Source organism: Dipteris shenzhenensis, chromosome 5 (genome assembly GCF_047967505.1).
Source record: "Dipteris shenzhenensis isolate YYH24624 ecotype China chromosome 5, Dip_SZ_1.0, whole genome shotgun sequence".
Taxonomy (NCBI): Eukaryota; Viridiplantae; Streptophyta; class Polypodiopsida; order Gleicheniales; family Dipteridaceae; genus Dipteris; species Dipteris shenzhenensis.
This window is the reverse complement of record NC_141600.1, coordinates 58,056,370-58,075,199: the sequence shown is the minus strand read 5'-3', so window position 1 is coordinate 58,075,199 and position 18,830 is coordinate 58,056,370. Positions and strand designations below refer to the sequence as shown.

The following is an 18,830-nucleotide window of genomic DNA, read 5'->3' as shown; positions in this document are numbered from 1 at the left end:
CTTGGTTTCTTTCCACCTCACTCTGAGGGGTTTTTTATTATCCTCATGATTTCATGATGTATTCCACTTTGAGCTTGCTCTCGCGGGTTTTTGTTCTTACTTAATAGAAGTCTTTTTCATGGAAAAAAAAAAAAAATGTGTGTTCTAGGTGGTCTAGGTGGTGTTTTATAGTCTAGTGAATCCTAGACGTGCCATGTGTCATATTGTGAGATATCCCATAGACATTGTGACTTTCTAGAGTCTAGTGTCATACTATATAGTGTTGTACTTGTCTATTGTCTATTACAACAGTCAACATCAAGCTATCAATACATTGTGAGTATTTTAGTTATTACCTTGCACTTGTACTTTCTTTCCTTTCCATCCTGCCTTTCATTATGCTTTCCATATTTCCATTCCGTTCCTAGCTAGATTCCATGTCTCTTATCTCTCTCTATCAGGTTTCTTTATATTTTTCCACATGAAGAGTTTCCCTACCACTGCACCCCTCCTAAGGTTTCTAATTCATAGTAGCTGGAGCGCTCACCAAAACACTCTGCTCTAGAAGATGAGGATGAGATAGATCTCCTTCTTTCCTACTGGAGAAACGATTTTTTGCTTTCATGAAGTAGATTTCTATTAAGTATGAGAGAAGCACCAATAATAAAGCACTCAAGGCATAAATACATCATGCTCTCCTTCCTTATATGCCCGTCCTCTGAAGCTCTCACATATCACAGTGTCATCACTGTATAAAGTGTTATTACCTCCGCCTTGGATTTCCCACAAAGCAAATACTGTTTGGCATATAGATCGCCCAATGAAGTGGTGGAGAAAAAGGCTGCGTCTCCTTTGGCATTACAAAGTCCCTCTACGACAACAGCTTTTCCTATGGCGAGTTCTTCTTGGCATTTTCCATCCGGACAGTTACTCGCACACAGACATATAGCTTCAGCTGTTTGTCACCGATGTCAGCACTCTACTGAATCAATGTTTCATATCTTTTGGTCCTGTCCAAACACTTCTGATCTCATTGCTCTCATCAGACAAAGGCTTCGACAACGATTTCCTACTGTTACTTTTGGCAGATTTTTCTGGTTGTTTGGCTTTCATCCAGAGAGACAGGGTTTTGATTTATTTTTTGTATGGGTGCGCTATTGGACACTATGGACTTTATGGATGGACAGAAATCAAAGAGTCTTTGGTGATCCACTTTTTTCATCTTTTCCTTTTTTTCAAACGATCTCTGCAACAATCATTTTATGATTGTCTTCAGACTTGTTTGATTGATCAGGATGTATATACAGCTTATACTGAGATCTTCAGTTGAGTAGTAGTTACTTCGTTTTTTTGAAGTAACTATGAATGTAATTATTCTACAGCAATAAAAGATTTCTTCCCACAAAAAAAAAAAAAAAACATCATGCTGAGCATGAAAAATAAGTGATGAGATACCACCGACATATCTGTACATATGCAAATCCTGAAAGAAACCAAGTGTGTGGCTGAAAATGCCGCACCATGGCAGTGCCAAAGTCAAAGAAGAAAGGAATGCTTCTCCATTCTCTAAGAAACAACCTCCTTGAGCTGATGCACATCTAGAAGTCCCCTGCATCCTTGCCTAGAGGGCCAACAAGGCACATACAATGTCTATCCAAGTGGAAGCCAAGGTGTGACATTGTGTGATCTCCCAAAAAGTGAACACGTTGTCCAAGGTGCAACGATCCTACACAAAACCAGTCTTGAGTGGCTTAGAAGTGGTTAGAAAGAAGGGAACCAAGGCACTGAAGTTTTAGTCAGGATCTTGTAGGAAGTCCCAAGAATTGTAATGGGTCTACAATTCCTAAGAATTGCCTTGTCTCCTCCTTTGGGTGGTACTAATAAGACCACGACACATGGGCTCGCCTAAAGATCCAGCTGAAGGGCCTCTGAGAAAGGAGACACAGGGTGAGGTCTGATGATATCCCACAAGGTCCTGAAGAAAGAGGAGACAAACCATGCTCTCCTAGGCATCTATTAGTGGAAGCTGTCATAACGCATGTATAACCTCATGAGAGATAGTGGGCAATCTAGCATCTGGCACATCCTATCTAAAATTATCTGTAGGATATGATGCCATACCTCCTCTCTCACACTGCTGTCTCATCTGTCCACTGGATTTGCTATATAGAGAATATAATAGAAGTCAGAAGTCAAATATATTAACACCACTACAGCAAATCTATTCTTTGGATGCTTGAGATTTTGTACTAAGTTGTAGGATTTTCATGCATTTTATGAAATTGTTTGCTGCTTTTCATTTTATTATCTAGCTAAGCATCAAAAGTCAATACCTCAAATTTTTAGTGTAGCAAGTGTATACATTTAATGTTTTCAATTTAATAGGCACACACAATCATTTGATCCCTGTATATTGTTATTGCAGATACTTCCAGACCCTGACTATGATACTTTTATAATATCTATACGAGAAAACTGCAAAAAAATGGGCTTGATTGCAGTCAAAACGTTTATAGCAAAAGTGCTTGAGCTGTATGAGATGATTGTTGTAAGGCATGGCCTCATGTTAGTTGGTCATTCCTTTGGATCCAAGACAAGCATGTACAGGATTCTAGCACAATCCTTAAATGATCTTTCTCAGAAAGGTCTGGAAACGGCAACAAGGTACAGATTTCCTGAATTTAAGCTTTCCTAGAGTGTTCCAGCATAAACACAATCCTTTATCACAAAGTTTGTGACATATATAATGTATTTTATGATAAAGTAAAAATTCATTTAAAAAATTTGTGTTGCATGGATAAGATATATTTTCTTTTGGGAAAAAAAGAGACTCTGATTAAGCATGAAAGAACCTCTCAGAGAAAAGCTTAGCGGAGAAATTACATCATGCGAGGCATGAGAAAATAAAACCAAATGGCCTCTAGAAATCTGAAAGAAAAGAGTGATTTTTTCATCTTTGGGGGATTTCGAGAGTCTCTTCCGAAATAATTTCTGCAGATCAGCAAAAATCTGAAATTCTCCCATTGAGAGAAGCTCTAGTGTGCTTCCAGCCTTTAAGGCTGAGCTTAAACCCCATTGGCATCACTAACTATGTATCAAAAGAAGGGGGGGCTCTTCTCTCGGTGCCCTGCATCAATCCTTACCACTCCTTGAGGTCCCATTGCAGATACTTTATGGGGACACCTCCACAGAGCCAAAGCCTCCATGAACCCAAAGGGAATGTGACCTGGGCTAGAGTCTAGGTATCATTCTAACTCCAAAAAACACTATTCTACATGACCTATAATCCTGATAGACTAAATGACAATATGCATAAGAATACCATCCATAGATCTAGATAACCTACCCCCAGAAAAACTTTCCAATCACCCATAGTGGACAGTGGAGGCAGGGCCCACCGACTCCCATCTGGACCACTGCATGTAGTGTGACATGCCCAGTGATCTGCCATGCTCATCTAGTATGCAATCATTCCACATGACGGGCTTCCTGTCAATTTCTTCACGAGAGGAGGGTGGAACTCTCCGAAGAGTACTTCTAATGCTGTCCCAAGCTTTCAGAATGGCAGCCATGAGAGGGGAGGTAGGAGATCTGAGATGGGCTGACGTAAAGATCCACCATCTAGGGCTGTTGTCCATCCAATCTCCTCTTTGAGAAGGTGTGCATGTCTACATACTGCGAGCAAGGCTCTACACTGCAAGGCTGGATCAATAATATTGAGACCCCCTTCCTTTGTGGGCAGAATAAGAGTCTCCCAAGCCACCCTGGCTATCACATCTAAAGTGCCGTCTAATCCACTCCACAAAAAATTCCTAATAGGTCTCTTGAGCTAAGTGATACTGCTTGTAGATCGGCACCAACAAGAACAAACAAACTAGGCTGTAGCCAACAGTACCTGGTTCACAACCACCACTCTGGATGCAAGGTCAAGTCTGGCCGAACTCCAAAATAGGAGTTTCCTCCTGATGCTCTCCAACACGGGAGCAAACTGCTGTGCTGGAGAAATGCCCACCCCAACCTGGCATCCAAGATACCTGATGGAGACATCCCTCTGAATCCAAGTAAATCCAATATCAGCACCCCAATCTGGAGTGTCCTCATCACTAATCCAAAAACCATTGGATTTGTTCCAGTTAATGTGAGCCCTTGCTGCAATGCAAAACAAATCCAAGGCTGTCCTGAAAGAGGTGAGTATCTGTGGAGTGGCATCCAAAAAAATAGCAGTGTCTTAGAAATATGCAAAGTATTATAACAATGCTTATTTATACACAAATCTTTACATGAATCTTTGGAAATAGTGAGAACATAATGGAATGGCTTTTGAAGAAACCCACATGTAGAGTACACTTCTCTATGAAAATTCCCTTATGATCCTTCTTACAACTTTTACTTAACAGGGGGTGACATTGAAAAACCTCTCTCAACCTATCTTCATGAAAGGGTTTCTTCAAAGAAAACTCATTGAAGCAAGCCATCAAGGTAGTTTCGCCAGAGAAACCCCTTTGAAGTAGGCCTTCCAAGGTAGTTCCAAGGTAGTTTCGCTAGCGAAACTACCTTGGACAACACTTTTAAAAGTGACATAACTTTCACATCCAATGTCCAAATATAGTCATTCAACCACTCAAATTGATTGAAAAATCCCATTTGAGCACATCTATGGGATTATAAATATTGCATATATAGTATTAAATATTACATGTATTTTATGAGAGTGATATATAAGCCCAAGTTAATACTTATTTATAGTAATTTAAACTTATTTAGAAACATGTCTATAAATATCTTGTTATTTATGCTATAAAAACACTAGAAAGATATTGCCATATGATATAAATGCGTTTAATAAATAATTAAATATGTATAATATTATTACATTGAGAGTGATTATGAGGGATGTTTATTAAAGGAATTATTTTTCAACACTTTATTTAGGTAATAACAGGGGTACAAAGGGATGTCTATGAATAAGAAAATTTATGTTATGTAAAAATGAATGAGTGATTAGTTTGTATATTTTTATGATAAATGGATCTAGTTCTAGTGAAAATAAAAGTGTAAAAACCATGTTTCCTAAAGACATACAGTTTTTAAAATCTCTTAAAAAACACACTCGGATAAACCTACTCATAGGTTTTTGCTCGTAAAATTGACGCATCCCTTATGATAGGGTAGACTGGGGCTTTCTGGAGGGCACACTTACTCGCTTTGGTTTCTTAGATGCATGGTTTCTCAGATGCATGGATCAGAGGGGTGTCAGCCCTCTACAGATCAGCCCACAGCCAGGTTCTTATTGGTGGACTCTGGGGGGACAGGTTTGAGATTACTAGATCAGTCTACCAGGGATGCCCTCTAGCCCCCTTTCTGTTCTTATTTGTGGTTGAAGCTATGAGCTATTACATTAGAGCTCAAGTTGATATTGTAGGGCTCAGCCTTCCATTGTGGTAGGAGGATGAGCTCTTAGACAATCAGTTGGAAGATGATATGGCTGTTTTTTTGGATGCCACTCCATAGACACTGACCTCATTTAGGACGGCGTTGGATCTGTTTTGCATTGCGGTAGATGCACACATTAATTGGAACAAATCCAATGGTTTTGGATTAGTGATGAGAACACTCCAGACTGGGGAACGACATAGGGTTCACTTAGATTCAGAGGGTGTTTCCGTCAGATATCTAGGGATGCTAGGTTGGGGTGGGCATCTCTCCAGCACAACAGTTTGCTCCCGTGTTGAAGAGTATCAGGAGGAAACTCATCTTTTGGAGTTTTGCCAGAATTGACCTCGCATTTAGAGTTGTGGTTGTGAACCAGGTATTATTGGCCACTGCATAGTTCATTTGCTCTTGTTGGTGTAGGTCTAGAGGTTGTATCGCTCAACTCATGAGATCTATCAGGAACTTCCTATGGAGTGGTTTAGATGGCAGATGTTGTAGCCAGGCTGGCTTGGGAGACCCTCATTCTCCCCATAGGAGAAGGAGGTCTCAATATCATTGACCCGAACTTGCAGGGTATGGCCTTGCTCTGCAAGTTTGTAGTACGTGGATTGAGATGTCTGGAAAGGAGCCCTGGAAAGATTTATTCTCACGCAACATTCAATGTGAAAAACATGGTTTGATGTGTGATCGACCATGCGAATCATATCCGATGCGCACGATACTTTGGAGGTGACTCAGCATAGGTGACATTGACATGCATGCAAAGCGAGATGACCACCGGATACGTGCAGGTTCCAATAACACACCTCGATGCAGGTTTTTTCATCTCATGGGGGAGATTGGATGGACAACATCAGATGGATCCTTACTTCAGCCCATCTCAAAGCTCCCCCTTCCCCTCTCATGGCTGCTATTTTGAAAGCTTGGGGCAGCTTCAGAAACACTCTTCGCAGAGTTCCACCCACCTCTCGTGAAGAAATTCACAGGAGACTCTGGTTATACGGTGGTTCCCCTATTAGGTTCCTGCAGTGGGACCCAGGGGAGTGGGAATGGATTGATGAGGGGCACCGAGAGAAGAGCATCCCCTTCTTTTGTATACAGTCAGAAATGCCCGGAGATTTTAGCTCAGCAGTAGAGGTTGAAGGCTCTCCAGAGCCTCTTATTGGGATAGTTTTCAGATTTTTGCAGTTGTGCAAAAAAACCTTTGGCGTAGGCGAGGGTTCATAGGCTCACCCTTCCCAATCTATGGCCATTCTATGGACTGATACTATACACACACTGATGGCCATCTAGGCGAGCATGCAGGGATCCTCCAGAGCAGCTACAGCCAGGAGAGATACTTTTTTTAGAGTTTAGAGAGGATCTCCTTTCTTCTCTGAGTATTCTTCATGGTTGAGGTGGCATTTTCAGCCTTCACCTTGGATTTTTGTTAGCTCTTTTTGAGCTGGGTTTTTTCTCATGCATGGCATGATGTACTCCCGCATTAGAGCTTGCTCTTGCGGTTTTCATTCATACTTAATTAAGCAATATTTTTGAAAAAAAAAATCTGAAAACTTTATCGAGGAGGAGCTCTGGTGGGCTTCAAGCCTCTAATGCTAAGCTCGAATCTCCTGGCATTACCAACTATGTATCGAAATAAGGGGAGTCTCTTCTCTTGGTGCCTTGCATCAATCCATTCCCACTCTCCTCAAGGTCCCACTACAAATACTTTATGGACACACCTCCATAAATCCAGAGTCTTCATGATCCCAAGGGAATGTGACTTAGGCAAGGATCTAAGTACCATCCTAACTCCACAAAACAATGTTCCACATGACCTATGACCTTGACAGGTCAAAATGCAATATGCAAAAGAATGTCATCCATCAATCTAGAAAGCCTGCCCTAGAGTGAACATCAAAGACCAAGAAATCTCCATCTGATCACTGTAGTCCCACAACTTAAAGGGGGACCCCTGATCTAGAAAAGGCTTTTAGTCACGTGTCACCAAAGAGAACTAACTTCAAGAGTATAGTTGCATCAAGTCTATTGGATTCTCCTTGCACTCCCTCTGAGGTGGCTTACTAGCTACAATCTGCGATCATCCAAAAGACATTTGAAGATCCTCCAAGAATCAACATAGGAAGTAGGACCTCTCTCCCAAAAGGACCAGAATATATAGTGGGAGATACCTAGTGGTCTGCCATGTTCGTCAAGTATATGATCATTCCACATGATGGACTTTGTGTCAATCTCTTCTCGAGAGAAAGGAGGGAGTCTTTGTTTCAGGATAGTAGCCATAAGAGGACAAGAAGGAAATCTGAGATGAGGCAATAGTATTCTAGCTTGGGCAAAGATGTCAAATTATTCCCCAATAGTACTTAGAGAATTATCCCCTCAGAAGGAGGTGCATATTCTTGATGCCTTGGAGGGAGTAGAACAGGACACAACAGAGATTTGGTAGTTGCCCCCTAGGATGGTTGGGCCAACTGGGTAGCACAACTATGATCCAAGGAGTAGCGAGAAGTTACAATCATAGGCACTATAGAGGCAACATTTCCTTTGTGATAGGAAAGAGCATTGAGACAAGACTTGGCTTCCATAGAGATTGAAAAAGTAGGACTTAGCCTCCAATTGGCTTGCGGACAAGCATGAGAGCGCACCTTGAAATTTGGGCCATAGAGATCCACATAGTAGAGTTCTCTTTCCACGCCTCTAGGCCACGTTCGTTCTAGCAGAGGGATTGGATGACCAAGCAGCTCTTTCACAATCGACAGGGCCCTAGCTCCAATAACTATGCAATGATGAGAGTGGCCAGATCCACTTGGACCCTTAGGAGATTCTAGAGATGACCACACAGCCTTTTACTACCATCTATTCAAGTCAGAGGAGGAGATCCCATAGGTTCTTTCAGCCTGGGAATTTGTGTGGACATACACTCCTGTAGTAGTCTCCCAGGCATGAGGAGATAGTTGGATGCCCCATTCATAGATGAGGATCCCTCAAGGCCCTCCCATCGCAGAAGTACCCAAAAGAGGATGGCTTGAGCCAAAATTTCTTTAGGTGCTTTTGGTAGTATATTCATGATCTCTTGTGTGTGTAGAGTAGCGGCAAAGCTCCGCTTGTACTTGCATAAGGCTAGGAATAATCCCTCTTAGAAATCCAACTTGCATATTCTACATGCAAGTTCTACATACGATTTCTACATGCAACATGTGAGTTCTACATGCAACGCCTACATGCGAGTTCTACATGCAAGTTCTACATGCAACTCCTACATGCAACTCCTACATGCATGTTCTACATGTAAGTCCTACATGCAAGTGCTACATGCAACTCCTACATGTAAGTTCTACATGCGAGTTCTACATGCAACATACTTTTTTGGTAAAATACAGTGTATCTATATTCTCATAAATTTACAAGATGGGAAGTCTCCCATACACTGACATTAGACTCCAAACTAGAGCCCAATGTAAAAAACTCAAAAACAGATAGAGAACACTTCAAGGCTAGTAGCATCCAAGTCCCTTCTTGCAGCAAAATTGTCATATAAGGATTGCTTGAGAGACATTCTGAAGAAAATATATGCTTGAGGAAACTGTTGACCCATCCTGGAATGCAGTCTCTGAGTCCAAATGGTCCATAGTACCCAAAAGCGAGTCCAGTGAAAGAAGAGGAGGAATGGAGACATCTGAGATGAGAGGCATCCAAACATCCAGAAAAGTTTCCCAAATCTGATCGAGGGAAACCGAAGCCGCAGCAAATGAGAAATACGAGTGATCAATATGCGAGAGTGTGGGCAAGACCATAATAGATGAGGAACTGTTTCACAGTGATGAGAGCAACGGGGACAGGATGGGGAAGCAATGCGGCGTGCTGCCAATTTCGCCCCAATGGAAAAAGCTCCCACTATACATCTCCAAAAGAAAAACCTCTGTTTCAATGGAAATTTGGCTTTCCAGATTTTCATGAGCCGTGATTGCCACCAAGATAGAGGCCTATCCAAATTCCAAAGAGTGTTGGCATGCTTATCAATCCATGGCGGTGGAAGAAGAAATCTGTAGACCTTCGAGGAGGTCAAATTATGCATTGAGAGCGTATGAGTAGCAAGAGGTAAGGAAGTCAATTTCCAGTCTAGTAATCTGTCCTATACAAATAGTGGAGGGACCGGAACAACTGGCTGCAACATAGTTGAAAGAGTTCTCCAAATGGACCTATGATGTAGACCCAAGGAGAATGAACTGCAAGCTTGTGGAAATGAAAGCATACAACCTTGTTGATCCACAACATCGGCAACAAATCTGATGCCCAATTTCATGAGATTGTATGCTTTAATAGGTGCCTGTAAAGCAAGAGGCGATTCAAACACCTTGCTCCAATGGATGCTTTCCAAACAAAGAGAATTACCATGATGAGAAGAAGCACCTGTCCATTTTGCATATGAGAGAATTCTCTTCCAATCATGAATAAAAGCATTAGAAACAGGGCAACCAGGAATTTTCCCCTGAAATGTGGTCATGACTGCTTCCCAGTGATCTGTAATCCAATGCCCATATGCATGAGACGCCATGTTTCCACACATTGCTGCTAACATAATAGCCCATGGCTGTTTTTGCTGAAAAAAATCAGCAATCATAGTGCTCTTTCTTGCCAACATATGAACCTGGAGATTGAGAATATTCAGCCCCCCATGAGTCTTAGGTGAACAAATAGACTGCATAGGTAGTAGTCGCAAAGCCTTTTTATGAGATTTGCTTTTCCAAAATATCTCTTGCCAACATATGAACCTGGAGATTGAGAATATTCAGCCCCCCATGAGTCTTAGGTGAACAAATAGATTGCATAGGTAGTAGTCGCAAAGCCTTTTTATGAGATTTGCTTTTCCAAAATATCTCCATAGCCTGAGACATATAGGAAGCCAAATGCTTGAAAGACCAGGGAAGAAGAGGCAAATAAAATTGCACATATGCCATAATGATGGACTGTACTATCCGAAGTCGAACATGTAAAGGCCAAGTGGACAAATGCCAGTATTCCAGCTTCTTGTTGATCTTTTGAACCACCCATCTGAGCTGTTGTTGCGGAGTAATATTCCAGCCAATGGGGTAGCCTAAATGCTTGACAATAGTGTGGGAAGAGATAATGTGACCTGGCCAGAGAAGTGCATGCCAATCAGCTTCTTTCAAACCTAGAAGTTTCGATTTCTGAAAATTGATTTGCAGTCCAGCAGCTATGCCAAAGTCATTCAGTGTATGCATCAAGTGAGAAAGGTCACTTTGAGAATTCCTGGGCATAAAGTATGAATCATCAGCATATGCTTGTGCAAGAAAAGACTGTGCCCCTGGAATTTGCAAGCCATGAAGCTGTCCTGTATCTGCAAGATAGTCCATATGCAATAGTAGCGGATGGGTAGCAATGGCATACAGTAAAGAACTAAGAGGGCAACCCTGTCTCACTGACCGGGTCATAGTCCAGGTTCTTGACAACCCACCACCAAGCAAACACTGCGCTGTGGCCTGAGAATAGAACCAGTATATGATATGGACCGAGTCGAGAGGGCCAAATCCCAATTTATGCATAGTCTGAGAGATAAAATCCCAGTGGACAGTATCAAATGCTTTCGCAATGTCTACTTGCAGAATGAGAACGTCTTGTTTAGAATATTTGGCATACTCAATTGCAAGCAAAGCATTAGAGATATTGTCAGTGATCTGCCTTCTGGGGACAAACCCATACTGTCTAGGATGAAGTCCTACTTGCAAAAAGAATCGAACTCTGAGGACAATCATTTTAGCAATGAGTTTGTAAATAACAGGCATGAGAGATATAGGCCTCCAATCAGCCATCGTCTCACACAAGCTTTTTTTGGGAATCAATTTGACTAAGCCATGTTTCCAGGATGGGGGAAGAGATTGTTCTGCCCAAGCATGATTGATCATTAGAAGAAGAGTGTTTTTGAGATCACCCCAAAATGCGCGGAAAAATTCGACAGTCTATCCATCCCAACCAGGAGAGCTGCTTTTGCGTAGATGACTCAAAGCATCATCCAGTTCACTAAGCATAAAAGGCTGCTCCAATGCATAAGCCTGTTCCCGAAACAAAATGGGCTGAACATGCATAAGAAATTGAGACCTAGCTGTATCCACCTGCATCAGATGATCAGGCTGAAGAGAAAGGAGATGCTGGAAATGACTAGAACATAGCGATTCCAATTCTGATTTGGAAGTGGTCCAAGTGCCATCATCTTTCTTGATCCTGCAAATATCCTCCTTTCGCCTATCCGCATGAAGACTTCTAAAAAAGGCTTTGGAGGAACAGCCCTTATCCAAAAGGGGTTTCATGCGTTGCCATTTCTTTAATTTGCGAAGATCATTTTGGTGGATGATATGAACCGCATAGGCACAAGAATCCTGCTCAGAAGAGGTAAGCTGCCTATGAGAATTGATTGCATCCATTTGTTGCTTGTGAGATTGAGCCCATTTCAGCTTGAGCCTGAGGTTTCCCATGTAACTCCGTCCATAATCTTGAATAACAGCCTGTAAGCGATGAGCAAGGCTGATCCAAGAAAAATCCATATCCTCCTGAGCATGTAAGAGAAGGGGACGGACAGCCACTCTCACCATGTTCTGAAATTGTTGATGAAGCAAATAAGCACCATTAACATGGAGCAGGCGACGACCAAAGAAAGGCATATCACCTGTTGCCTACATGCAACATACAACTCCTACATGTAACTTGCAACTCCTACATGCAACTTCTATATGCAAGTTCTACATGTAGAGAGAGAATGTCTTACAATTCCTACATGCAGAGAGAGAAGCTCTCCAATTTATATAAATATCCCATAATGGAATAAAGCCCACACTCTTTGGGACATTGTGTGGAGTTCTACTTTGGTATTCCAAGCAATTGTCTCAAGTGTCCATGCTTCCTTACACTCCACGTCCAAAAGCATGTCCTAACCTTGCAACTCCTCCTCCCCTCTCCTCCTCCCTCCTCCTCCTCCCTTCTCCTCCTTCTCCTCCCTCCTCCTCCTCCTCCTCCTCCTCCTCCCCCCTTCTTCTCCCCCCTCCTCCCCCGTTCTCCTCTTTCTTTCTTTCCTCCTCCCTCCTCCTCCTCCTCCTCCTCTTCTCCTCCTCCTCCTCCCTCCTCTCTCTTCTTTCCCCCATGCTCTTACACCTTCTTTCTCTCCCACTCCTATGCTCCCCCTAAACCCTTAGTTTCTCAACCCTTAACCTCCATGATCTATGAGGGAGACGAGTCCTCCACCATGTACTCTACCCTGAACCTTGGATCCTCCTTCTAACCCTGAAACTTCTTCTAAACCCTGGAACCTCCTTCTAAACCTTGGAACCTCCTTCTAACCCTTAAACTCCTCCTAAACCCTGCAACCCCCAATGAAGGCAAAAACCTTCATTACCTCAACCATGATGATGCGCGTTCCTTTTACACATGCATGCACTATGTTTGCTTACCACACTTAAGCCTACGTCTCCTACAGGAATATGACTCGAGGTCCTAAGCTACATGTATACTACAAACAACCCCTATATATCTGTAGGTGATAAAAAGCCTCAGAACCTTGCATACTGAGAATACCCTGCTCTTTCTGCGGAAGCCGTGGAAAAGAGCCAACTTTTGGCGCCGCTGTCGGGAAGACTAGCATCTTAAGTAACGAGTAAACATACGCAGGTATGTGAAAAAGACAAACTACTTCAAACTTTCACGAACATATCACTCAAGAGCTAGGAGAGCTAAAATTGGAACCTCCTTCTAACCTTGGAACCTCCTTCCAACCCTTAAACTCCTCCTAAACCCTGCAACCCCCAATGAAGGCAAAAACCTTCATTACATCAACCATGATGATACGCGTTCCTTTTACACATGCATGCACTATGTTTGCTTACCACACTTAAGCCTACGTCTCCCACCGTCGAGGTCCTAAGCTACATGTATACTACAAACAACAACCCCTATATATCTGTAGGTGATAAAAAGCCTCGGAACCTTGCATACTGAGAATACCCTGCTCTTCCTGCGGAAGCCGTGGGAAAGAGCCAACTTTTGGCGCCGCTGACCAGCGTCTTAAGTAACGAGTAAACATACGCAGGTATGTGAAAAAGACAAACTACTTCAAACTTTCACGAACATATCACTCAAGAGCTAGGAGAGCTAAAATTTTTCCATGCGAGTTCTACATGCAAGTTCTACATGCAACTCTTACATGCAACTCCTACATGCATGTTCTATATGTAAGTCCTACATGTGAGTTCTACATGCAACTCCTACATGTAAGTTCTACATGCGAGTTCTACATGCAACATACAACTCCTACATGCAACTTGCAACTCCTACATGCAACTTCTATATGCAAGTTCTACATGTAGAGAGAGAATGTCTTACAATTCCTACATGCAGAGAGAGAAGCTCTCCAATTTATATAAATACCCCATAATGGAATAAAGCCCACACTCTTTGGGACATTGTGTTGAGTTCTACTTTGGTATTCCAAGCAATTGTCTCAAGTGTCCATGCTTCCTTACACTCCACGTCTAAAAGCATGTCCTAACCTTGCAACTCCTCCTCCCCTCTCCTCCTCCCTCCTCCTCCTCCCTTCTCCTTCTTCTCCTTCCTCCTCCTCCTCCTCCTTCTCCTCCTCCCTCCTTCTCCTCCCCCCTCCTCCCCCGTTCTCCTCTTTCTTTCTTTCCTCCTCCCTCCTCCTCCTCCTCCTCCTTCTCTTCTCCTCCTCCTCCTCCCTCCTCTCTCTTCTTTCCCCCATGCTCTCACACCTTCTTCCTCTCCCACTCCTATGCTCCCCCTAAACCCTTAGTTTCTCAACCCTTAACCTCCATGATCTACGAGGGAAACGAGTTCTCCACCATGTACTCTACCCTGAACCTTGGATCCTTCTTCTAACCCTGAAACTTATTCTAAACCTTGGAACCTCCTTCTAAACCCTGGAACCTCCTTCTAAACCTTGGAACCTCCTTCTAACCCTTAAAATCCTCCTAAACCGTGCAACCCCCAATGAAGGCAAAAACCTTCATTACCTCAACCATGATGATACGCGTTCCTTTTACACATGCATGCACTATGTTTGCTTACCACACTTAAGCCTACGTCTCCCACCGGAATACGACTCGAGGTCCTAAGCTACACGTATACTACAAACAACAACCCCTATATATCTGTAGGTGATAAAAAGCCTCGGAACCTTGCATACTGAGAATACCCTGCTCTTTCTACAGAAGCCGTGGGAAAGAGCCAACTTTTGGCACCGCTGCTGGGAAGACTAGCGTCTTAAGTAACAAGTAAACATGCGCAGGTATGTGAAAAAGACAAACTACTTCAAACTTTCACGAACATATCACTCAAGAGCTAGGAGAGCTAAAATTTTTCCAACTCAAGTAGAAATAAAAATTAAAAAAAAATAATTCCTAGCTGAAACTCTTCGTTACCGGTTTAGGAAAATGCATGTTTTTTGGAAAAATAACACCTTAAGAAATAACTTAGACCATGTGATGGTTGTCAGAGTGTAGAGCTTGAAATTCCGAACATTTCTCCTTTCTACGGAAACACATTCGGACACAACCACCAAAAGTTATGGGCAATCAACGATTAAAGGTTCTAAATGCCATAATCCAAAAGAAAAATTGAATTCACCTTCCTAGTCAAATGTGGACAAATTCAAAGCTGCACATGTATTTGACTACTCAAACGTGGACAAATTGAAAGGTGCACATGTGTTTGACTAAATCCACAGCTCCCCCTCCTTCTCTATAAAAGTACACCCATCCCTCTCATACTTCATCTTTCACATCTTGCCTCCATCCTCTTCCCCATTCCGAGCCCTACGTAAGACACTCCTCCCTCTCCATCGATCACCACCCTACTCCCATCCTCACAGGGTAAGTTACTTCGAGCCCATCTTGCAGCGATAACCTAGTCATCCATCCACCATCCATTGGTCCTCAACAATCCCGTTACATCGAGAAAGACTTGGAGAGCGTTCAGGTGACCAACTCTTCCTCCCTTTGGATTTTTGTCAAAGTTTTTCGTCCATCAAGTTTTTTTCTTTTTTCTTTGTTCCCCTTCCCCCTCCACCAACATTACCTCCACTCCCCCCCCCCCTTCCCTTTTTCCCTGCCCCCCTCCACCACCACCCCTCTCCACCACCCCCCCTCCATCTCCACCACCCCCTTCAACCCCCCCTTCCCTCCACCCCTTCCATCTCCACCATCCCTTCCCCCCCCCCCCCCCCCTCCCCCCACCCTCTCTCCAGCACCACCCTTTATCCCCGCCCCCCCCTCCTCCATCTCCACCACCCCCCTTCCCCCCCCCCTCTCTCTCTCTCTCTTTCTCTCTCTTTTTCTCCCCCTCCCTCTTCTCTCTCTCTCTCTCTCTCTCTCTCTCTCTCTCTCTCTCTCTCTCTCTCTCTCTCTCTCTCTCTCTCTTTCTCTCTCTCTCTCTTTCTCCCCTTCTCTCTCTTTCCCCTCTCTCTTCTACTTCTCTCTCTCTCAAGACCAAGGTTATGGTTTTCAACACCTCTGATCGTATTTACAGCACGGATGAGTTTTGCTTCACTTACGACGGACAGCCCATTGAGCTTGTTAGAGAGTACACTTATTTGGGGGCAGTTTTCAGGGGACCGGTTTTCACCATGACATATGCAGCACGAGATAGGATTAGTAAAGGGTATGCTTCGTTGGCTCATCTTGAGCGTCAGTGTTTTCAGTCCCACTTTCAGCATCCCGATACGAAATCCTTGCTTTTTGATACATTGGTGAGACCAGCTGCGATGTATGCAGCTCCTTTCTGGGCAGGAGACCTCGGCACTATAGATTGGAGACGAGTAGAGAGGTTACAGATCATCATGTTCTCTCGGCTCATTAGGGCCAAGGCTACAGTTCCGCACGAGATCATGCTAGCAGAGTTTGGAGCTACTCCCCTTGCATTGGATGCAGCGTTTCAGTTGGTCATGTATTTGCACAGGGTTAGGGAGTTTGGAGACTCAGCAGCAGGCAGAGCTCGGTTGCCATGGTTAGCACTTGCATCTTCTATGGAGTTGGCACGATCTGGGGCCCGATACTGCTGGTACTTCAGACTCACTAGGTGGCTCACATCTCTTGGACTAGACATGGATAGACTGCCTCCCTTCCGATACAACATAGATGCCCCTCATCTCGAGTTGACTCGCCACGAGCTTAGCCAGGTCACGAGAGCAGACTTGCTGCAGCTTCATACGTATCGCACTTGGATTTATCCCATGCAGCTTCCGATGAAGATGGCCACATATCGTGACCACTTCCTTCGGATCTCAGAGGATGGATTTGTCATTCCACCAGGCTATACAGGTATCCACATGTCCCACTCACTGAGGATTGCCCTTGGCCAGCTTAGAGTCTCTTCGCATCAGCTCTAGATAGAGGCTGGTAGGATGCGACGCATGGAGGATGGACGGCGACCAGGCCGAGAGACCAAGATCTGCCCTTGTTGCACCATGGGAGAGGTGGAGTCAGAGGAGCACTTCATTTGCAGATGCCCGCTATATTATGAGCTCAAAGGTAGATTCCACTGTCTCTTCACGGATGGCTTTGGACCTCTCTCACGAGTGATGGACTACGAGGATCAGCATTGCCTAGCTCTTTATGTCAGGGAGGCCACTATGCTTCGACGAGACTACCTCAGAGACCATCAGCACAGACCGGAGTGTGATAGAGCCCAGCCTGATAGAGCTCAGGCACACGCTATACCAGAGGACAGAGACCAGGAGGAGCACGAGGAGGTCAGAGCCCACACAGGACACATGCCTCCACCCTGTGGATGTACATATGAGATGGTTTGTAGACGCCGCAGGATCTTGTTACATAGGGGACGTACTCGCCGCTTCATCTCCAGACAATCCAGAATGATGGCAGCTTTTTGAAAGAGACTTACTCATGGAGATCTCGCCCCACTAGCCGCTCACCTCACCTTTGCTCAGATTTGTACTCTCATAGCAGGAGGCAGAGTCGATGGACAGGATTTCCAGTATTATTTTGGTTCTCAGACTCCGTGACACCTGGACTTGTATCTTTGCATTGGCATATTGTACTCATCCCCCCATTTTGCACCCAGAGGCGGTTTCCTTGCATCTAGTTTACTTTGTATTTAGGCTCAGATTTGACATTATGTACTTTCACTTGCATTGTATTGCGTAGCACTTAGATGATATTCGACGGTGCCTCTTCTTTGTGGCACGTTGATTTTGTGCTATCTTGTATGCAGAGTTCTTGATGTCCCATGGGCCCATTTTGGCCTTTAGTGGACAATAATATACTTTCTTTCTTTCTTTCTTTCTCTCTCTCTCTCTCTCTCTCTCTCTCTCTCTCTTCCCACCCTCTCTCTCTTTTCTCTCTTTCTCTCTCTAACCCCCTCTCTCTCTCTCTCTCTCTCTCTCTCTCTCTCTCTCTCTCTCTATTTTTGGTACTCTATTTCATTTCATTTTGTATCTAGGATTTTTGTAGCCATTTTTGGCATCTTAGCTGTATTACGATGAGGCCACCTAGTTGGCGCATCGTTGATGATGTATTTTCCTTTCAGATGATTTTGTGTCCCATAGGCCATGTATGGCCTTCCGTGGACCTTTAATAAAATTTCTTTCTTTCTTTCTTTCTCTTTACGATGAGGCCATCTAGTTGGCGCATCGTTGATGATGTATTTTCCTTTCGGATGATTTTATGTCCCATAGGCCATGTATGGCCTTCCGTGGACCTTTAATAAAATTTCTTTCTTTCTTTCTTTCTCTCTCTCTCTCTCTCTCTCTCGCCCCTCACAGCCCCCCCTAGCAGCTCCCCCCCTCGCAGCCCCCCCTCGTAGCCCCTCCCCCCCCTCGCAGCTCCCCCCCCTCGAAGCTCCCCTCCCCCCCCTCGCAGCCCCTCACCCCCCCCTCGCAGCTCCCCTCTCCCCCTCGCAGCCCCTCACCCCCCCCTCGCAGCTCCCCTCTCCCCCTCGCAGCTCCCCTCTCCCCCTCGCAGCCCCTCACCCCCCCTCGCAGCTCCCCTCTCCCCCTCGCAGCCCCTCACCCCCCCCTCGCAGCTCCCCTCACCCCCCCCCTCGCAGCTCCCCTCTCCCCCTCGCAGCCCCTCGCAGCTCCCCTCTCCCCCTCGCAGCCCCCTCTCCCCCTCGCAGCCCCCCTCTCCCTCTCGCAGCCCCTCGCAGCTCACCCCTCCCCCCCCTCGCAGCCCCTCACCCCCCCCTCGCAGCTCCCCTCTCCCCCTCGCAGCTCCCCTCTCCCCCACCCGCAGCCCCCCTAGCAGCTCAGCCCTCCCCCCCTCGCAGCCCCTCACCCCCCCCTCGCAGCTCACCCCTCACCCCTCGCAGCCCCTCGCACCCTCGCAGCCCCCCCTCGTAGCCCCTCCCCCCCCTCGCAGCTCCCCCCCCTCGAAGCTCCTCGC

The 18,830-nt window shown here is 44.8% G+C and overlaps 1 protein-coding gene across 1 annotated transcript in view; it reads left to right on the top strand.

Annotated features, from left to right (window-relative positions):
* Positions 1 to 18,830, top strand: part of LOC147902241 (uncharacterized) — a 180,072-nt gene that overhangs the window by 119,678 nt on the left and 41,564 nt on the right. Inside the window, 2 exon segments of the mRNA XM_087374462.1 lie at positions 2,405 to 2,643; positions 15,402 to 15,408. Coding sequence (XP_087230588.1) covers positions 2,405 to 2,643; positions 15,402 to 15,408 — 246 coding nt within the window.